Here is a 23246-nt window from a genome sequence, read left to right on the forward strand (position 1 = left end):
CAGTAGTAACCTGAAAATAAACAAAGGAAATGGCTACATTAGAGAAAATTCTATTCAGTAGGAACTTAGAGGATACTATTTTAATCTATGATGATATAAGACAGAATTCTGCAAAAGTGCCACATTCTTTACAAAATAAATTTTTAGTTTCCTAGTTACGTATCTCAAAACACAATAAAATTCTGCAAAATCATGCACCATAAAGCAAAAAACTTAGTCATCACTACATTAAAAGTATTGATTATACAAAGATGTGAGACTGAAGAAAATGCAAGTTGTCTACTAGATTTGAAATTGAGTGAATTTATTTTTAAAAGCCCAACTAGTCAGTACATAAAAGCTATAGGTTTATGCACCAAGTGTGAACGCAATTCCTTCAAATTCGCCCAGCAAAGCAAAGCAGGTTCAGTGTGACCCCAGCAAGGAGGCCACACAGCACAAGGCAGGAAATTTGGGCAACAATGTGAACTAGTTTGGGACCCAAGTCATATATGAGCCCCTTCTTTTCATCTTTAAAGAGGAAACAACAACCAGTCTAATCACTGGATTTTTAGCTATGCCATAACATTTAACTTATTTTGAGGTATTGTTACCCTTTAAATTAGAAATTTACTACTACTCGTTGAGTAAGACATATTACAGATATGATTCAGGAACAGATTTGAAGCAAGTCCAATTTACAGGAATCTGACCTTATTTGAGAGCCACTTCTAAGCACTTAGTCATTTAACTGTATTTACTGAGTGCCTATTTTAAGCACTCAGCATACACAATTAGCAGAACAGGCCAGGTCTGTAGACTGCACACTCCAGTAGAGGGTTATTAACTATCTTCTTCACACTAAGTTTCGTCTACCCATTAACCAAAGACACACATAATGGCCAAGAAAGGACTAGGCAAAAAGAACAATTTCCAAACAGCAAGATTACTTTCTGCAAAGGCAAAAACAGGTGCTATGGGGGAACTGGGAAAAAATACTCTGACAAAAGGACAGAGAACTAAGGCAGAAGCTGAGTATAAGCCCACTCGATACAGCTCTACAGAGGCTGCAAGTCGTCCTGCACTTGCTCAGCGAGTCATCTGCCCTTCACCCTCTTCGCTGGAGGCTTTGCAGCTACCACCGCTGTATCTTTCAAAACCAGGAAACTACAACAAGCAACGTACCATCAGCATCATCTGACTCTTCATCATCGTCTTCATCTTTAGACTTCCTCTTCGAATCAGACCGACACCTGAGAATGTCCTGGGAGGCCAAGCGATGGAAGTACCCTCGAGAGAAGAGTTCGCTCTCCTCCTCCTCTTCCTCCTCCTCATCAATCTCGAACGTTGGCTCTAATCGCGGCATCGGCCTCTCGGAGTCAGAGTCTTCAAAAGGCTCGTCTAAGACCTCCGTCGTCTCAGAAATGGTCTCTGTGACCACACTGCTGTTGTGGTGTTTGCGCTTTCGCACTCTCCTCCTTCGGTGAAGAATTGGTTTCTATTTAAAAGAGAGAGAAGCATTTTATTTACGGTAATGAACACCATCATTTCCATTAATAACATGATTAAGAGTTTTTAAACCTGACAGAATTAGTACGTATCAAATGAGTATGCTGTTTGCCAAAACACATTTTGAACATTATTTCAAAATACCATAGTTAAGATACTATATATACATAAAGTGTCATAGATATAAAAAGGATCACTGAATACAACTTTATAAAAGAACAGAGTAAAAAGTAGATGCCTAAAGAGTCATTCCCCTAACAGTCCAGTTACATTTAGTACCCTAGGAAGCAGCCTATTTCAATACTGAAATGACATAGAGGCTAGTATCTTCTCTTTTCCTCAAAAGAGAAAAAAAGAAATAAAACACTGTACATCTCACAGCTCCACTGTGCATGTCAGCAGAAGCACCAGGAAGGCCGTATACCGTTGTCATGCGCTATCCACAGAGGTACAGTGGAGCATGGGGATATGGAGTCGGTATAGATCTCCTTGGTGTTAGCGCGCATTACAGAAATAAATCTGGTGTTGGGACGTGGCACATTAGAAATACTTCTGGACTACGGTTGATGTAACATCTCAAATCACATAATAGATATCACAAAATGATATCATATACTACCAAAGCTGATCTAATTCAATCCCCTCATTCTACAGAGGCCAGAAAGGTTTATAGGACTTGCTTTAAGGTCACATCCAGTCAGTAAAGAAATGGCTATAAAATCATTTGCGATTCCTAGTCAAGTGAATTTCTTCAAAACTTTACAAGTATCCTGTACATGTACTCACTGCCTGTTATAATATTCTCTTTTTACACAGGGAAAGAGCATAATTTTATTTCATAAAAAGGCAACATAAGCCTAGGATGGCAAAGATATATTCTTCACAGTCACATAATGAACAGCAGATTAATCAATTTTTCTCCACTTTAAACTTACTAGTCTTTCTAGCTGAGAACACAGCTTTTCAAATGAGGTTAAACATGGCCCTGCTCTGAGGAGAAATGGCTGATCCGAGGACTGGGGCATGAAAGTAAGTATCTATGAGGCCACATGGATATGACAAGAAACAGGAGAAAATAGGTAACTCTCCCAAACAGAATTCCAAGTAATTAACACAGATACTCTGCTCTTAGGGAGCAGAGTATAACGTCCTGCATCTTAGGTATGGGCTGCAGGCAGTGACCTCCCTCCAAAGAGCACAGTATAGAAAGGGGCCTGAAAAAGGCAGTAGCTCGCGAGTGAAGCCTGACAAGCCTGAGGCGCGGAGGTCAGGCGATGGGCTGACGCGAACGTCAACAGGGAGCAGTCACACTGACAGCAAACGCCCTTGTATCTGGTCCTGGCGTGCCTGACGGCAGACACCCTTCTATGAAGTGATGAGAATGGCACTTTACCTCTGTGGCCTTCTTCCCAAAACATGTCACCCTGTTTTCATACCACGAGGGGCATTCTACAGAATATCTAGCAAGTACTCCTCAAAACTGACAAGCTCATCAAAAACAAGGAGTCCGAGAAACTGTCACCAACAACCAGGGAGCCTAAAAAGACATGACAACTAAAGGCAGTGTGTGTGGTGTGCTGGGCGGTATCCTGGGGAGCCGGGGGGAAATCTGAACAAAGTGTGGGCTCCAGTTAATGATGTATTTGTGCTGGTTCACTATTTGTGACCAATGTGCAGCATCAAGGGAAAAGGTCAGTAATAGCAGTGACGGGGTATGGGGAATATAGGAACTCTTCATACTTTCTTCGCGATAAATCTGTAAATCTAAAACTGTTCCTAAAATGGAAAGCTTTTTTTTTTCTATAAATAGCCCTATCTTTTTTTTTTTCCCCAAGGCTCTGCTAAGGGGAAGGATGATTTTATTGCTCTGGGTGAAAGCTGCCACCTCTCTAGTCCAGGGTGGTTTATCCAGAGAGCTGACGCACTTCGGCCTGGCTGGTATGTTTAAAGTTCATGCCACAGTTTGGGAGATCTCTGGTATATGGTTTAAAAGATCCGTGACTACCACCTCATAGCATTCAGCAATAATCTGGTTATTCAAACTTTGCAAGATGATGAAATATAGTTTAGAAAATACTTTGAAAACAAAGTTAAGTGAAACCACAGAGGGCTGAAGAGGAGAGAGACCCAGGCAGGACACAGCGCCGTCAGGGCGAGGGGACAGGCCTCACTCCGAGCATCCGGGCACTGTCATGCCCACAGCCCATGCAACCACGGGGTGTGCGGCCTCTTTTTCTAATAGAAACATTTCTAATTCGGGCTTTTGGCCTTGTGATTGCGGGATCTCAGCTCCCCGACCAGGGTTTGAACCCACGGTCCCCACAGTGGAAGCGAAAGTCCTAACCACTGAACACCAGGGAAGTCCCCCGGGGATTTTCTAAATCCCTAAGAAGTCATAATTTGAAATTAAACTAGCAAGCTGGAAACAGCCTATCAGCCCTTAAGTGTGACTCCCAGGTGAACACTCATGAAGCAGAGGAGCCAAGTGCACATCACACGTGCTCACTGGGAAGCTCACAGGCTAGGAGACACTGGGCATGCAGCGCAAAGGCTAACACACTGGACTCCCGCCCGAGCTCTCAGAGCCCCGGGGCGGGGCGGGGCGGGGCGGGGCCCACCTTCCGCTTCAGCGTGGGCTTGGTGAGCACCGGGGGCGAGCTGGACCGGGGGCTCTCGGGCTCCCCGTCCTCCTCGCTGCTCTCGCTGCAGCCCCGCAGCGCGGGGCGGTCCCCGTCAGCGTAGCGGCCTTCGCAGTAGCGACCCTCGCTGTAGCGACGGGGCAGCCGGTCGTGGGCGTCAGGCAGCCCGCACTTCAGGGGCTCAGGGCTCTTCTTCGGCGGGCCTCGCCAGAGCTCAAGCCCCTCGCTGGGTCTCCTCTTGGGCCCGTCCGGCTTCCCGTCCTGGCTCGGCTGCTCCTGGGAGGCCGCCGACGGCTCCTCGCTCTCTAAGTACTGCTCTTGGGAAGGTTCTGACTTTTCCTCGCAGTCTCCGTACTGCTCCTGGGGGGCTGACGTCTCCTCCAAGAGCAGTTTCGGGTCCTTATCACCAAAGCGTTCCTGGGCTTTTCTGTTCTTCCTCGCCCAGCGGCCTCGCCGAGGTGGCTGACTGTTGGCAGGAAGGCTGTCCCGGGGAAGGGCCTGTTTGCTCAAACGAGTGGTACTGGCTGGTGTTGCAACTTCTGGTTTCTTTTCACTTTCTACTGAAGTGTAAGAATCCTGTTCTTTGTTCTCGCGAGATGCAGACTTCCCCACCTGATTTTAGAAAATAAAACCATGCTGGTTAATTTTCAGTCTTATATTTGGTTACATCTCCTATTCTGGCCTTTTAAATGCTGAGGTAAGAAAACAGATAACACTCAAAGATAACATTATTTAATACTTAACATAAATATCTCTTGTGTGTTAGGCACTGTTTTAAAAGCTATATGGGTAAAATCCACGCCAATTATGAGAAATATTATTATTATATCCCATTTTACAAATGAGGTAACTGAGGCACAGAACATGTAAGTAATCTGCCCCAGGCCATGCAATAGCAAATGAAGAAGCTGGGATGTAAACCCAGGCAGTCTGATCCAAGAGCCAGTACTCTTAACCACTATGCAAATAGTAAACAAAGTGACTATTATTTTTCTTATAATCTAGTAAATGTTAAATGAGACAGTTCATGAAATTTCTCAGAAATTTAGAAACAGAGAGAAGACAAACTCTGGGGTGTGGGCAAGAGAAAGAGGATGCTCAAAAAATCAAAGAAAATTTCTGGAATGATTTTGACTTATTTTATTCTGAATACTTAATTTTATTTGGAAAATTACACTAAACAGGGGGCATTGAAACTATTTATGTCTATCAAAACAGAAAACAGAGTTTTAAAGGATGAAAGCACTGCTTTAAAAAAAAAAGAACAGAGAAAAGTAAGCATCACATGAAGAAAAATGTTGAAAATGATGTAGTACCTTCATTAACCTTTTAATGGCTAAAGACACTGAACTGTTTAGTGCTCTATTAGAAAATATGCACTGTTTACATTATTTCCTTAATGTTTTAAGGAAAATGAGTCTTCATTTTAAACAATGGTCAGATTTAAATTTAATTCAGATTCCTCAATTTCTATACAGCTTCAAACTTAGCTGCTTATAGGCACTCTGATAAATACTCATAACACAATATAACAAATTTGAAGGTTTCCTAATGATATAAGGCTTAAAAATATACAAATAAGTAAACAAAACCCAGTCTTCCTGAAATTTCTATCACTGAAATAAACTTGAAAATTCTAATGTGAGTTTACAGTACTGGTTTCAGAAAACCAACACATGCTCTTCTGTTATCAACACCGGGGACTGCCCGTGCCCTTACACTTGGCTCCAATTCTCCTTCCTGGCTCTGACGCTCTTCCCGCTCTCTTTCCTCCTCTTCCTCCTCCTCCTCCTCCTCCTCCTCTTCCTCCTCCTCCTCCTCCTCCTCTGAGACAACAGAATTGGAGACTATGACAGGAGTCCAGCGCAAACACTCCGGATCTACATCTACAGGCCGCAGATTCAGCTGAAGCTTTGCCATGTGATCCTGGATAAGCTTTTCCCGGCGGATAATCACAAATCTGAAACCAGAGAAAAGTTTATAGCAATCAACGATGCAGCAGGAGTACCAACAATGAATATGGAGCTACACTCCCAGAAAGCCCTGGAAATGAGAGCAGATAAATGCTTCACAAAAAGCCTGCCTGGAAAGACACCACCGAGATGGCTCAGAAACATGAAGCTGGATAAAGACTTCACATCCAACTAGAGCGATGGAAGCAGCTGTTTCAGTCACTTCCTATCTCACACTTCCCACCTCTGAAACTTCTGCTATTCTCTTGCATTCTGTCTTTTGTTCTCCATCGTTCTGGCCCAGATGCCTCCTTTCTTTGTGACCTTTTCTGCATCACACTAGACAGGTAAGCTGTCTTTCCTCTGACCTGTAGCTCATTCTGTGCCATCTGTATGGAAATTAATCAAATTTCCATACCATATTTGTGTATTTTAGTTGATACTATTTCTGCAGCTGTTACTTGTATTGTGAAGGTGTTTCCAATAAATAACAGATTCAGTAGCTTAGGTCCGAAAGTTAGACAGAAGACTAGAAAAAAAGTTTTTTAAAAAATGGTCAACAGTATAAAATATATAAAGGAAAATGATGTCTCAGGATCACCAGGTACACCACTTCCGTCAGTTCATGCACTTTAACCGATAATTTGGCTGCCCGATCCCAGCACCTCTACCTAATCACCTTTCACAGGTCATACAAAGGGGTGTAATACTCACTGGTCACTCCGGAAGTCCAGCATTCGAAGGTGGTGGAGTGTGGAAGTAATGTCTTGAGGGCAGATTCCAGTCAACTTACTCAACTTCTTAATGCTGATTTGCTTGTCATTTTGGTGATAAAGGCACTCCAATATTACACTTTTCCAGTAAGCCATGTAGGAAAGGCGACCTAGATCGGATAACGGTTTCTCTGGAGACCCTGCTTGGCCTTCACGCTTTGATAACAAATAACCTAAAGAAACCCCCAAATCACAAATATGTCAGAGAGCCTAAAAGATGGCAGTTTACAAAAATAAAAGCCCTTCTTCCATATAATCAATCCAAGTATTATAGGCTATAATTTCAGAAGCTAATTCCTTCAAGAACAAAATTACAAAATTACTTGAAAACAAATTTGCAAGAAGATTACACAATTTATATACTCTGGACATTGAGTTAGTATTACTTTGTTTATAGTTAATATAAATCACATTGTTAGAATATTCAAACTGTTAAAAATCAGAACTTCATATTAATAGGCTGCACAGATAAGATCGAAGCAAGAACGCTTTTTGCCTCAATGTATGATGGGGGAAACCATCCTTGCATGTTTTATTTGGGCCACTAGATGGCAACAGAACTACTTGTTTGCACACTGGAAGACTGCCTTCAAGTTTTCACATAATCCTAAGACTGAGGTTCTATGAGGGACCTATACGACAATTTCTGTATTTCATCACCCTAATTTCATCACCCTAATTCTTGAAAAGCAAGAATGTCAGCATGCCAGCATTACTGTGTGTGGTGGTATTATTCTGTCTTACTGTCTAATGCATGGAGCAGGAAAAGAAAGGAATAAACTCTAAGGGAAAGTATCAAAAATGGAGATGGCAGAAAAAGGTAGCATTTTGTCATCAAAGAAAATATCCATCTAAGAATGGTAAAGTGGGAAAATATATTACATTAGGAAAAGTTTTAAAATAAAAACAAACATTATAATCATATAGACTATTGTTTGTATAGCTCAAAAAAAAAAAGACCTAACTCTTCTATTTAATGGCGTAACACATCCAATCATGAGTTCTATTTCAAAACAATATATTGATACTAAAGGAAACAGTGTGTGTTTTATCCTCTACTACTAGTTGGAAGAAAAACACAGGAAAATGTAAAAAATAACCACATATGGTGGTTATACTGTGTCACATATTGGCACATATTTCCAATTAAATATGGTTAGGGACACAGTCTAAGGCTAAGTAGAATAAGGTTCACTGGTCCATGTGAGAGAATTAACACTAGAAATGTAATCATCTGATATTTAGAAGAACTGCCTATCAGAATCCTTTTCCATTACTTCTGAAAGTATTCCTTTAAACATCACTATTTTGAGCAAATATCTGAGGGAAAATACTCCCTCCAATACCACTATCTCATAATCAACAGAAGGCATGTGTGCTCAGTCATGTCCAACTCTTTGCGATCGCATGGACTGCAGCCAGCCAGACTCCTCTGTCCATAGAATTTTCTACGCAAGAATACTGGAGTGGGTTGCCATTTCCTTCTCCAGGAATTAATAGAAAATTTACCTCCAATACACATTTACTTTCAAAGCAAGATTATCAATGTATAAAACAAAATGCAAGTTCCACAATGACCTTTTTAGAACAGTTAGCTTTCAATTTTTAACTCAAATTACATTATTTACCCTATCATTTACTTCTATCATTTTTAAAGGTGCATCGATATTTTAGTTACAGTAGAGCCTGTAACTAAAACGCAATGTACACATTTCTCAGATAACTGGGTAAGAAAAATAGGGCAGGTGCTGCACTTCTTCATTAGTGCTAATTTAAGTAGTTCTGCAAAGCTTTGTAATATTGTTGTGAGACAGAATTATTGCATTAAATAAAACTAAGTTCCACTGTAAATTAATAGCTGCAAATTAAAACTATTTGCTATAAATCACATAGAAACTCGTATCTAATATTAGCAATTTAAAAATACTTCATGTCCAACCAAAAGAAAGTCCACAGAAGATACAATGAGCAGTTACGTTACTATAATCCTTACTGAAATCGATGAGAAACCTCCCATAGCCCTTGCGTTGGTACTGGGGAAGAATCATTATACAGGAAACGTTGTATTTCTGTTGACAGTGCTTCTCCTGGTAAAGAAAACAAAAGCCTAGTTTTAAAACAACAGGCTGGTAAGACTAACCACTAGTGTTAATTTTTAAGAAACAAAGATTAACAATCAAAACCACAGCCCTGGTCCTTTGGGATTAGCAATGCACATCAACAAGAAAGTACCCCTCTGAGAGGGAGAGGACAGTGTTAAGTCCCTGGCATTCCCCACAAAGCAACCATCCCCTAGAGAAAAACATAAACTGAAGTGATGCCACCCAACACCATCTGCAACTCAAAAACAGCATGTCAACGCCTGAGATGAGCAGAGGAATCCGAGTCCTGACTGATCTGCAAAGCCACAAACACTGCCGTCAGTGTGGCCCCTAGAAGTGGGACGGTTCATCACCGACTCCCAAGTTCCTTTTACTGTAGCCCTGCTTTGCTGCTACATACGGTGGGTATAAATACACCTTTATAAACAAAGCAATATATTTCCAATTATATTCAACTATTGAAACAGCCTACTAACAACTAGGGCTTTTCACTTAACTATTTTTATACAGTTAGATTTTATCACGGGCTTTCTTAAGTAAAACTGCATCTTTTATGTTGTCTGACAACAAAAGAAACTTTTTTTTTCTCTTCAAGAGAATGGAAACTTGAAGGAGAGAATGTATCCTTTAATAAAAATGGCTTCTTAAAAATTCTTCCTTCTATGCTTAACATTCAAATTGGGAAGAGAAGATTTAAACAGAGAAAGAACTCAGACAGGTAATGACTCTGTTTATGTCACAAGTTCCACCTATCATCACCACGGGAGCAGAAGCCACGGCAAAGCTTTCCCTCTGGGGTGTGAGCAGCAGCTCCACGTTCCCAGCAGAGAACAGTCTGCTGGGCGTTACTAGGCACCTGCTGGCACCTGGCAAGGGTCTCAGGGGTCCTCCCGTTTCCCTCTCCAGAAAGCTACATGGCCCCCAGCAGGGGCTGCGTCCTGTAAGCCTCCTAATGACAACGAGACTGTTTCACATTGCCACATGCACTCAAGACAGATTTCAGCTGTATACTTACTTTAGAAAAGTAGCCAACAAGGTGGCAGCCCTTGACATCATTCTGGGTTAGAACATAAAAAAGAAATGGCTCCACGTCATAATAGAGTGTTTTGTGGTCAAGAAACAACTTTGCCAAGAGACACAGGTTCTGACAATAAATGGTACTCACATTCCCATCAACCTAGAGGAAAAAACAGACAAAACAGTCAGCGTGGTGTCTCTTTAATTCTAGAATAACACACGTCAGCAAAGAGCGCCTGTGAGTACCCACAGTGCAGCCCAGGAAAAGCTGGCAACTCTCAGAACACAATGGATCTGGAAGCTGTCTCTTGAAATGGCAGAGTACAGTGTCTGCTACTTTAAGACAACTAAATACACAAAACACTGCACTTCAACAAAGCACAAAAAAAGGCTAGACAAGGAGGTGATGGCCATTTTCAAAATAGCATTTTGCTTTTATAAAAAGACTGACTACAGGAATCCTTCAGATGGCAAGCTGATCTGATGTATTTTTAAAAGTATGTAATTCAACAAAAGATCTAAATGTAACCTCTTCTAAAATACATCTGTTAAGCAAAACAAAGTAAAACAATAGTTTAACTTGTGCCAGCAGCCAGAAGCAATGTAATCTGACTGCCAAAATGAGGTTCCCCCCTAAATAAAGCTCCTTGAGGGATTATTATCTATTGTCAAAAGCAAGGAGCAGGTTCCCTTGGCGGCAACCTGGCAAGTGAGGTATTTCGTGGACTCTGGTTGGCCAGGAGCAGGAGAAGGAAGCTCTATGCTCCCAACACCCCTGCAGGGTGTGCTCTTTCATGAACACGCCAATGACTGCTTGCATCAGACCCAGAGACACTGACATCTTAAGGCTGCAGCTTCTGGAAACTCCGTGGCGGTCCAGTGCTTAGGACTGTGTACTTTCACTGCTAAGGGTCTGGGGTTCAACCCCTGGTTGGGGAACTAAGATCCCAGAAGCCACAATGTGTGGGCAAAAAAAAAAAAAAGACTGCAACTTCTTTAGCAATTTAAGCAATTTACTGTACAAAACACCTTTTCCCTCCCTGAAAGGTCAAGAGCTCCTCTATTCCTCACCTAAAATAAAAGCTCTGGGAAGATTAAGAAAGTGAGAGATGGAGCAGATCCTGACAACCTGAAAGTCTATCATCATCGGAATTAACAGAACTGAGCACATGCAGGTACTCAATTAATAGTTGGGCAATCAAACCACAGAACCAAGATCAAGAAATTAAAAACCACTATTAACAACACAGAATCACAGATGAAGCGTAAGTCAAACAGTCATGATGAAGTCAGGAAATATTATTAGGATTTACTACAGCTATTACATATATACCTTTACACAATATTCCTTTAAATAGAGCAGTAGAAATCTTTTAAGTGCCATGTTTCATAGAGTCTAAGACATAATCTTATCATATCTATACAAAAGTAAAATCTGTTGGCATTAAAAAATCAAATGGAGTCATATATATATATATATATCTCTCTCTCTCACATAATTTGCAGTACTTTTACCTTCTGAGTGGAATATAAAATATGTTACAACTGATGTCTTTGATTCAATGAAATATAAAATAGTTTATTCAGAGATCAAGTTTGTGAACTGGTACCACTTAGACTGACCTAATTCTGCTTCTCTCCTATAGAGCTGAACTACTGACTCCATAGTGAGTGAACAACAGTAAAACATTTCCCAAACAAATCAAGCTGTGCAAACGGGTAAAGCACAGGGGGTGCTGTGTTTGAAACGGATAGGAAGACAACTACCAAAGATCTTCTACTTTACCTCAAAAACAGAAATGTTATTCTTTCTATAAATCTCATTAGCAGGAGGATGGAACCATCCACACTTCTTCATGTGCTGCTGCAGAATAGTTCTACTTTTCATATATTTTAGACAGAATTCACAGAGATATAACTTAGGCAGCCTGTAAAAAAAATAATTACACAAACAAGAGGGCTTTATATTTTATAAGATTTTAAACTTTCACTCTTATTCTTTCTCATTACCACCCAGGTAAAAAGGTAAAGAACGTATCATTATTCCCATTAATCACATTTTTAAAAAAGGAAACACAAAAATCAAAGATAAAACTTATTTGGATAACAGGATCCAACTAATCAACAGCAAGAGGGCAGGGGTGGGAATCAATTCACACAATCCCGGGATCTTCCTAGTAGACTGATCCTTGTCGTCTTTTAAAGTTACCTACCAGACAGCCATGAAAATCTCACCTTCTATCCTCCTTGATGATCTCCAATAAGTAGAAAGCAAAGTCTGCCTTGGGAACACACCAGTAAGTGAAGATTTTGTTAAGCTGTACATTCTTTCTTCCTTTATTAGATCATTCATTAATTTCAGAAAATGAACATGTATTGAACACTATCAGACCCTGTGTTAGGTACACTAGGTACAGAGGCTGAGTATGATGGACATATAGTGGGGATTGTAAAAGCAGATTTTGTACATATTTTTAAGTATAAAATTATAATACGGAAAATGTTTTTTCAAGTTAGGACATGCTACACTACCTCCTTCCTTCTACTCTGAAATTCTGGCTTTCTCTCCAGTTAAATATGACATTAAATCCTGTACCTCAAAGGTCTATTTTCAATGACTGAAATAAAATTTCTAGTTGTTTCTTCATATATTTTGTTATATTTATATAATAACTTACATTTATCCAATACACTTGCTATTTTGGTAGTGGTCTGTCAGGCCTCTCCCTTACAACGTCTCTGTGCTCAGGAGCTAGGCAACAAAGTGACTGTGCGTGCAAGTGTGCTCGGTCAGGTCTGACTCTTTGCGACCTCGTGGCCATAGGCCGCCAGGCTCTTCTGCCCATGGGGTTATCCTGGGAAGCATACTGGAGTGGGTTGCCATTTCCTCCTCCAGGGGATCTTCCCAACTCAGCAACCTATCCCGCGTCTCCTGCAGTGCAGGCGGATTCTTTACCACTGAGCCACCGGGGAAGCCCTACTAAAGTGATTAGGTCAGTTCATAAAGCCACAGAAGGAACATAGCCTAAACTAAAAACCAGTGGTTTCTGTAAGTATTTTACCCTGGACTGAGAAGACTGTATGGCTCTCTATGATAAACACACATCCCATGTATCCTCAGCACAGAGGCTCCCCTGTATCCTGAAAACTGTGTCCAAAACTGGTAAGCATGCTAAGATCTGATACTAAAACAAAAACTGCATATACGAAAACAATGGATGATACAATGACAAGAAATATAATCCAAATATACTGTGTCTTCTCTCATATAAATAAGTACTGAGGCTGAAGGAAAAAAAAAACAAAAACAATTCTGTTTATATATTTTGGGTATTAATCCCTTATTGATCATATCACTTGCAAGCATTTTCTCCCATTCAGTAGGTTGTCTTTTCATTTTGTCAATGGTTTCCTTCACAGGACAAAAGTTTTTAAGTTTAATTAGGCTCCATTTGTTCACTTTTGCTTTTATTTCCTTTGCTTTAGGAGACAGATTAAAAAAAAAAAACCTGCTCCAATTTATATCAAAGAGTGTTCCAGCTGTATTTTCTCTTAGGAATTTTATGGTTTCAGGTCTTATCTTTAGGACTTTAAACCATCTATCTCTGACATGATTTAAGAAAACTGTCGAGTTTCATTCTGTTACGTGTAACTGTCCAATCGTCCCAATACCATTTACTGAAGAATCTGACTTTCCCCCACTGTACATTCTTGCTCTGTCCATCACAGACTGACCGTAAGTGCCAGGTTTATCTCTGGGCTCTCTCTTCTGTGTCACTGACCTCTGTGTCTGTGTTTGTGCCAGCACCACACTGTTTTGAATACTGCAGCTTTGTAACATAGTCTAAGTCAACCCTCCAGCTCTGTTTTACTTTCTCAGGACTGTTTTGGTCATTTGGGGTCTTTTGTGTTTCTATACAAATTTGAAAATTTTTGTTCCAGTTCTATGAAAAATACCCTGAGTAATCTGATAGGAAATTGCACTGAATGAGTAGATTGCTTTGCATGGTATCGTCATTTTTAACAATAACTTCTCCAATCTATACACATATCTTTCAATTTGTCTTCTTCAATTTCAATGTCATCTTCAATTTCTTTCATCAATGTCTAACAGTTTTCCGAGTACAGATCTTTTACTTCCTTAGGCAGGTTTATTCTTTTTGATGCAATGGTAAATGAGACCCTTTCCTTAATTTCTCTTTCTGATAGTTCACTGTCAGTGTATAGAAATGCAACAGGTTTCTGCATATTAATTTTGTACCCTGCCAACTTTACCAAATCAGTGAGCTCCAAACGTTTTTTGTGGCTTCTTTAGGACCTTTCTATGTATAGTATCACGTTATCTGCAAACAGTGACAATTTTACTTTTTCCTTTCCAATCTGGATTGTTTATTTCTTTTTCTTGTCTGACTGTGATAGCTAGGACTTCCAACACTATGTTGAATAAAAGTGGTCTTGTTCCTTGTCTTGTTCCTGATCTGAGAGGAAATGCTTTCAGCTTTCCACAGCTAAGTATGCAATTAGCTGTGGGCTTATCATACAGGCCTTTATTATGGGTGCTCTCTCTATGCTCACTTTCTGCAGAGTTTTTATCATAAATGAATGCTGAATCTTGTCAAAAGCTTTTCCTGCATCTACTGAGGTCACAATATTTTTATCCTTCAACTTGTTAATACTGTTCTTCAAGGTATTGTACCACACTGATTGATTTGCAGATATTGAAGAATCTTTGAATTCCTGTGATAAACCTCACTTTATTATTATTTCTAATCATTGCTTATGATCATTTTAATACATTGTTGCATTTGGTTTGCTAGTATTTTGTTAAGGATTTCTGTATCTATGTTCATCAGTGATACTGGCCTATAATTTTCTTTTCTTGTGGTATCTTTATTTTGTTTTGGTATCAAGGTGATGCTTGCCTCATAGAATGAGTTTGGGAGCGCTATTTCCTCTGCTATTTTTTGGAATAGTTTGAGAAAGACAGGTGCTACCGTTTCACTAAATGTTTGGTAGAATTCACCTATAAAGCCATCTGGTCTTTGAGCTTTGTTTGCTGATGGTTGTTCTATTTCTGATTCCATTTCATTACTGGTAATTGGTCTTTTCACATCTGCTATTTCTTCCTGCTTCAGCCTTGGAAGATTGTTCATTTCTAGGAACTTTTCCATTTCCTCTGGATTGTCCATTTGATTGACATACAGCTGTCTGTCATAGTCTCTTATGATCCTTTGTATTTTAAAAGCCTCTGACTTTATTAAAACCAAGCCTACTGGGATGACACTGTTAGTCTAATGGGAATCATTCCATAAAACTCTAGAAAAGCTCAAATATTTCTTCTAGTAGGAGTACAAACGGTTGCAGTTCTCTCATTGAAAAAATATATCAAATAGGAAAAACATCAGATTACAGGAAATGAAGTGCAGTTATTGAAATCAGGAATGCTCCCTGACCTAAACACTGCTGAGTGCTGCTTCTGCCATCTTCTCTCTGAGAGAACCTCGGCCCTGACTACTGAGGAGGGGTATGGTCACTCTGACTAGCTGCATCATGGGGGTATAGCCCCCACACTTGACATTTACTTTAAAGTCACCCATGACATGGATACCACAATCTCTGAAGTCAGGATTGGGCTGCAGTTGTATTGGTTCCCTTACTTCTAGGATAATGCAAATACTCATCCTATTGTGGCTTTTTTTTTTCCCCCCTCTAAGGCATTTTATTTGTACGTATTACATCCCTAGAAAAAGAATCCAAGGATTTTCCCTCCTGTATGTTTTCATCTTGCTTCTTCATGGTCCATGATGCCAGCTGAGGTTGTCAGTACAATGAAACCAAACTGACGGGATGGGAGCAGGTTATTCTGCCATTTTTCTAGATCTTTGAGTTGCACATCAAATCTGGGGCTGATCACTCCACACTTATTTAGCCTGCCTGTGAGGTTCACAACAATTTTCCCAGCCCTGTGATCATCGATGATTTCAAATTCACCAATGTAACCATGCTTCATCATCACTGTTAGAAACCTGACGATGACCTTGGGGCACGGCCGAATAAGCACCTGACATTTGCCTCTCTTTTCAGCGCTGTTGATACTCTTGAGAGCATCAGCCAGGACATTCATGCGCACCATTCTGGCGGCACGGAAAGATGGCGGAAAGAGCCTATTGTGGCTTTTGAACATTGCCCAAGATAGCAGCAGTTTGTGTGGCTTTTATAATAGGTCAATAGTAAAATTTTAACACACTAGAAATTACACCAAATACACCTTAAGTCAAAGATTATGGTACAAGCCACCTGAGATCAATCTGGATATCAATGCTATATGGGGCAGTCATGCACAGTGGTTAAAAGTTACAGCTACATGTTAAGAGAAACGTGGGATTACATCCTGGTTCTACCACTCATAAACTGTACGGTCTTGAATATATTTGCTGGGCCCTGGCCTGTAAAAACAAAGATAGCAATATCCACCTCACAAAATTATTCCAGAGATGTTTAGTCACTGAGTAAGCTCAGTGAATGGTAACTATGGCTATTATTTATGATTAATACTATGAATAGTTTTACTCTCCTTTCATTCCTTTTATTTCATCATTTAACGGTCATTCAAAGACTCTGAGGATGCTGTTCCTTAGTAACTGGGGTTGTACAAAATCTAAGCATCAAGTCCAGTCAGGAACAGGATCAAAAGGTAGAGTACGGTTTCCGAACTATTCAAATATGTGAGGATCTGCCTTTTTAGGACCTTATCTTAATATGAACTTGTAGCAAAGAGGTTATTAAGAAGCTAAGGCTCTAAACAGCTCAGGAGTAGAGAATATTCCATCTTGCCTTTGGCCTATTTATGTCATGTTTTTAAAGGCAGAGTAGGGCCCTCTATGGACCCATCTGCCATGTGTGTGCATCACAGCACCCTGCGGGGGAAATCTCAAGTTAAAACCTCTGGTTTATATTCTTCAACGTCTGAGACTTAATCATACTGCTCCAAATGAAGCTGGTTCATTGCTGTTGTTTCATTTTGTTTTTTAAAATTCATGGATGCAAGACTACTTAACATATACCACACACACAAATATCTGAATATTAAAGGAGACAGTACATAATCCTACTTCCCAAATAATTTTTCCTCTTACGATCTTTTCTTCTTTGTTTTTGCTCCAACTGTCCTACTTTGCATGCTTTAGGATTTGGAAATTTTTTTAAGTGTTTAGAACTTTTATTAATAAGAAAATAATTTAGAAGTAATTTAGCAGAGAATGATAGTCATCAACAAAGTAAAAATATAGGTTTATTATTTAGAAAACATGTGATCTCTAAACATTATAGTCAACTCAAGTTTAAAGAACTCAGAAGTGAAACAAGTCTAAACTCAATAAAACGTGGTTTTCTGAAAATATAATTAAGAAAATTATGAATATAAAGATAGAAAAAATAATTACTAAAAAACTTATAAATTACACAATATTATCTGCTATTTTCAGGGAACCGTTCACAATGGTGACTAATGAAAAGTACAGAGTGTCTAAAATTCTACTCAGATGAATTTTACAGTTTTTCTTCTACTGCTGCTTTCTATTACAATTCCTATTATACTTCTTAGGTTATTTATTTTCCTGCTGGCAATGTTTGTTCATTCTTTCACTGGTAACTAACTCCCTCAAACTTGATTAAGAAGTCAAATTCTAGGGACAAATTCATCAGAGCAAAATGCAACATATTTAATCAGACTTAATATCTTAAAATTGACAGCCTCATTCTCATCTTCTGTCTCCACTCCTGACTAAATGAGCTCCTCTCTCCTCCTGCCCTTGAGAGGAAGAGAAGCTGCCCGTGGTTCCACTCTCTGCATGACAACCACCAGAACAGGTGACACAGAGGCTGAACAAGCTTTCTGTTCCAGGCGGGGCACTCTCGTGATCCGCACAGCTGGCAGAGCTCACTTAAAAACAGAAACAACTCATTTTAAACCTAATGATGAAATTAATTCTTCAACTCTGCTGTTCTTGATTATACAACATCCTGGCTATCCATAACTCCTGAGGAAGACACTGCATTGACTACCTGTGTTCTGTAGGTAGTTGAGGAATTTCCTTCCCTCTTTTAACATATATACATAATATATAATTTAATGTTTTTAACAAACTCAGATTGTCATTCTTCCATGAAATAAACAGAATATTTTCTTAAAGGTCTAACACAGAGTTTGGAGGTAACTGATCCTACAATAAATGGCTCTCAGCTGCTGTGTTTCATAAGCTTTTATCTTAGTTTCCTGGGGTTTTGCCTTCTCCCTCTCTCTCTCTGTCACTGAGGTCTCACTCCTACTTTTCTAATTCGCTTAGATTTGTAAATCAGATTAAAGAACTAATGACTGCTGTACTTCAAAGGCTAAGCCAGTGTTTAATTTTTTGACCAAATCTTATTTTTCAACTTTTTCATTTCAACCCTAAAAGAAAAAAACCTTATATTATTGAGCACTAAACCATTTTTAAGTGGTTTACATGATTCTACTCATTTAATGTTCACAATAAACCTCCTGAGGTCAGAACTATTACTATCCCTGTTTTATAGATGAGGAAACTGAAGCACCAAGTAGCTGGGTAACTTCTAAGGTTACGTAGCTTATCAATGTCAGAGTTGAGTCAGGAAACAAATCTGGCTTCCCTAAGCTCACTGCCTTATCCCAAAAAGCTGGTGAATGATCCATTTTTATATCTAGAAACCCAAGCCATTTATATATAATTTTATACCATTTGGCTAATTATTCCTGGGAAAACAAATAACTTACCAAGTTTGTTAAATTATAAAAATTTAAATAAAAGGCTACTCAGTGAAACTTTATTTATTAGTTAAATATAAAAGTTTCTCTTTAAAAAAAGCTTTTGGTGTGAGATATGAAGGTCAATTTCTCATAAAGAAAAAATGTTCCCCTTTCATTCTGACCATGTGTCAGGTTTCCGATCTTAAATAATAGTTTTTGGATAGGTTACGGAAAAGAAAATCTATTACAAAGCCAACTGAGACTAAGAGGCTGCCGAAGTATGCTGCTGTCACGGACACTTAAAACCCACCGGTTTTCTTCAATGTAAAGAGAGGAACTGGACCACAACAACGTCTCCAAGACCCCTTCTAGTGCTGGACGGCCAGGAATCTAACAGCAAAGGTAAATGGCCTCTCAAAACATACCTTGAGTATTCTTGAGGATATGGAGAGGAGTACCAGGTATGAATTTCATACTTCCCAAACTCGATAACAGAGGGACAGCGGACTTGTGGATCAGGAGGACCAGTCACTCCAACTTTCTGTGCAGTGAGAAAATACATTGATTACATAAGTTAGCTACATTAAAAACACTAAGGTAGGTAACAAACAAAACAAAAAGCCATCTGAATCGAAGTGTCATGTTCTCAGGATTCCACGAGGAATTAGAAAAGCCAGGAACAAGCTAATGAGTTTTGAAATAAACCGTCTTCTTCTTTAAAAGGAGCATCCAAATGAAAAATAAATATGCTAATAAATCTCCTAGAACCGAATGCAGTTGGTGACACTGCAGTTTCCCTATTTAATAATACTGTGAATATCCTCAACTCCACTCCTTCCTTGATGACCCAGTAGTTAGAGAGACACCGCCAGCAGTGGGGATTAGGAGTCAGGGGTGGGGAGGCGGGCCTGCTGCCCACAGGCTGAGATGACACGCAGCACCGCAATGTCACGAACAGCAACGACCTACTCAACATCCCAGGAAGGAGTCGTCCTCCAGTCTGCAGAAGGAGGAGCTGAGAACAATGGGAAGAGTATACCAAAACAAGTAAGAGTCTTCAGTGCGTTTTACACTTCTCCTAAAACTTCCTTCCTAGTAGCTTTTCACAGGGGAATTTGATTTGCCCTGCGCCCAATGTAGCAAGAGTCGTATATGCATACAGGCACACCTCAGAGATACTGTGGATTTGGCTCCAGACCACAGAACAAAGTAAGAATCACAATAAAGCACATCACACAAATTTCTGGTCTCCCAGTACATATAAAAATTATGTTTACACTCTGGTCTATTAAGTTGGCAGTGGCATTATGTCTTAAAAAAAACAACGGACATGCCTTACTTAAAAAATATTTTATTGCTGAAAAATGCCAACCATTATTTGAGTCTTCAGCAAGTCCCATAAGAGATCACCAGAACAAATACAATAATAATGAAAAAGTTTAAAACATTGCAAAAATTACCAAAATGTGATACAGAGACATGAAATTAACAAATAAATGTTCTTAGAAAAATGGTGCTGATACACTTGCTCAACTTGGAGTTGCCATAAATTCCAATCCGTAAAAAACAGTATTACCTGTGAATCACAATAAAGCGAAGAGCAATAAAAGAAGGTATGTCCCCATGTGTGTTGTATATATAACATATAACATAACCATGTATAATTATCATGGATATTATAAACAGGAATTAACGTTTTTAAAAAAAGGAGCTAGAATTCAGCCTAATCAAACACAGGTATTAATAACTCTTAAAGGGAACACCCAAAATTATTCTTCACCTTTATGCTTTAAAAAGCACTGAGAGATTACTAAAAGTCCCTTGCTGGAGCTCATGACACATACACCCCCCCTCCCCACCACTTCTAACAAATCTAAAAAGATATAATATCAAATTTATATTCTTTATATAAATGTATTTAAGGAAAAAGCCTCTTCACCATAACTCATTTGAGAACTCTCTCTGGCCTTACTAACCATTCCCTTTTATAAAAGGCCAAGGGACTTATCTCAGGTTTCATGTTGGAACATAGCCAAGTGAAACCTCACCTCTTCCTTCAGACACCTCAAAACAAAAGACAAACATCTAATAGTTGAATACACTGTTTTATGACACCAAGGAGCACTGAGGCTCTTTCAAGAGCGAAAATCAAGAAGAAAAACACAAGACGGCATTAGAGTAAGATTTCTTTTTCATTTCTCAAAAGCCAAACAGAGCTCTGCAAAAGGTTTTAAACACACTGATCTTTAAATTACATTCCAGAATCATGTACTGTAAGTCATAAAGTAGCATCTTTGAGCCTATCTTCACAGTTCCAAATAACAAGGACAGTAATACGGAAAATATCAGAGTAACCAGTCAGAAACCAAATCTAGGCTCCTGAGCCAAGATCACACAGGATGCACATGGGCAAGACCACGCACCTGCTGCGACATCACCTGCTGCTGGAGCGCCTTCCCGTCCGCGGCCTGGCGCTCCTCCAGGCGGATGCCGGACGTGAAGGTGGACACCCAGCTCCAGTACAGCTGTTTGCACATGGCCGCCACTGAGGCACGGCTGGCCTCCCTGCCTCCAGGGCCCTCGCCCTCCTCGCCCGCCGGCAACAGCAAACGTGCCGGCCACCCTCCAACTCCCTTGTGAAAGAAGCCTCTGAGCCAGTGCGCAGAAGTAACAAAGGCTGTGCAGTCAGGAAGGAACAGGTGCCTCCAACCACCCGTTAACCCAGTCCTTGCCAAAATCACACTGCCAAGTCGGAATTACAAGCTTATCTTTGATTTCATGTTTAAATTTCAGCCAAAATGTCATTCACTATGCAACTTTCCAAAGTAGCGGGTATTTAACAAATCAAGAGCACATAATTTTTTTTTAAGCTTTTAACTCAGGTGTGCCACTCTGTGCCTTCCTTCTCATTTGAATATGCCAAAACGGTTAAAGCAAAACATATATTCTGGGCCAGAATCGACTGTCTAATCTAAGAAAATAAGGGAGGGGGCACTGAATGCACTAGTAATTGGGTTAAATAAAAAGGTAACTTTAAATATGCCTATTCTAAATAATGAAACTTTTATTACCAGTAATTCTGGAGAAAAGATTGTTACTTTTCTGCAAAAAACTCCACTTCCATCCAACAGACAGACCACTCTTGTATACAGAGATCCCCAGTCTAGATCTGGTAAAAAAGGAAAACCACAATTGAAGCTGAAACAGCCCTGCCCCCTCCCCCGGCAGACGTTACTTTTCCAGTCCCTGTAGCAATGACATTTTGAGGTGGGAGTGGAAGGTAGGAGTCCCCTTAGTATCAGCGCGAGAATATGCAATGGTGGGAGAAGATATGTCTTTCCGACACTGGAACATTTCCCATGAAAACTTTAATAAAAAACAATCCTGTTCCTTAAGGATTAAAAGTTACCTGATGAAAGAGCCATGTAAGAATGAGGTCACATGCTGCGAAGTGGAGAGAGCATGAACTGGGAAGAAAGAGCCTCAGCATGGGTGGTACCTCCTGTGCGGACCCCGCATCTCGCACTGGCATCCCCTTCATTCCCCACACTCCAGGCCTCGAAGCAGGAAACACACGCCCACTTCACAGACGGGAGGGGCGTGGGGGTGGGAAATAAGGCTCAGAGAAACCAAGAGGTAGAGAAGGACAGCACAGGAACAGCAAGCGTGAAGCCCAAACGGGAACCAGCCAACCAGGTACAAGGTGAGGCAGAACGTATGGGGAGCCCTCAGCTAACTAATTTCTGAATTCCAGAAGTCTCTAAGTTTTTTTGAACTAGAACTTTAGCTTTCCAAAGTACACATCCACAGCCTCTTATCCAAAACACTTGGAGTTGGAATTGTGAACTTTTCTCATTAGAAAAGTATTACAGTACATATATGTATTTTAAATCAACAGCCTCAGTAGGGTTTGGGACAACACTCCATAATCAGACACCCTAATATTTCTTCAGCGAAGCATATGAACATTCATATTAAATAGGATAACTAAAGAATATATTGGGCTTCCCTGGTAGCTCAGATGGTAAAGAATCTGTCTGCGATGCAGGAGACCCAAGTTTGATCCCTGGGCCAGGAAGATCCCCTGGATGGCAACCCACTCCCGTATTCTTGCCTGGAGAATCTCATGGACAGACCATGGGGTCACGAAGAGTGGACACAACTGAGCAACTAACACAACAGAGAATATATATATACACGTATATGTGTGTGCGTATGCATATATATGTGTGTGCATATATATATATATATACACACACATGTATATATGTGTGCATATATATATATATATAGTCTCAAATCAGTTCAGATTATGTTTTGCCAAACAACTGAATCAGGATAAGATCTTATAATGTAATGACTTATAATCTGTTTTCATTCTCTAAAGAAGACATATATACAGATGGGCAATATGCACGTGAAAAGATGTTCAACATCCCTAGTTATCAAGAAAATGCAGTTTAAATTACACCCATTCACACCCATTAGGACAGCTACTAGAAAATAAATAA

The 23246-nt window shown here is 39.9% G+C and overlaps 2 protein-coding genes across 3 annotated transcripts in view; both read right to left on the bottom strand.

The window, feature by feature from the left end:
• KAT6A (lysine acetyltransferase 6A) overlaps nt 1–23246 on the bottom strand; it is a 103495-nt gene that overhangs the window by 6289 nt on the left and 73960 nt on the right. For both annotated transcript variants that reach the window (XM_043893246.1, XM_043893245.1), the window contains exons 9-16: nt 19161–19276; nt 11758–11899; nt 9970–10131; nt 8846–8939; nt 6794–7025; nt 5847–6087; nt 4107–4739; nt 1165–1477 (exon numbers count right to left, since the gene is read on the bottom strand). In XM_043893246.1, coding sequence (XP_043749181.1) covers nt 1165–1477; nt 4107–4739; nt 5847–6087; nt 6794–7025; nt 8846–8939; nt 9970–10131; nt 11758–11899; nt 19161–19276 — 1933 coding nt within the window. The remainder of the gene's footprint in view (nt 1–1164; nt 1478–4106; nt 4740–5846; nt 6088–6793; nt 7026–8845; nt 8940–9969; nt 10132–11757; nt 11900–19160; nt 19277–23246) is intronic.
• LOC122687700 (40S ribosomal protein S15a-like) lies at nt 15678–16119 on the bottom strand. The gene has a single exon (XM_043893265.1). It carries the CDS (start codon nt 16102–16104, stop codon nt 15751–15753), a length of 354 nt encoding a protein of 117 aa, XP_043749200.1. The 5' UTR covers nt 16105–16119; the 3' UTR covers nt 15678–15750.

Source organism: Cervus elaphus, chromosome 32 (assembly GCF_910594005.1).
Source record: "Cervus elaphus chromosome 32, mCerEla1.1, whole genome shotgun sequence".
NCBI classification, from domain to species: Eukaryota; Metazoa; Chordata; class Mammalia; order Artiodactyla; family Cervidae; genus Cervus; species Cervus elaphus.

What these genes read in the sequence shown, in the direction of transcription:
- LOC122687700 (XM_043893265.1), bottom strand. Translation starts at nt 16,104, where the DNA reads ATGGTGCGCATGAATGTCCTGGCTGATGCTCTCAAGAGTATCAACAGC.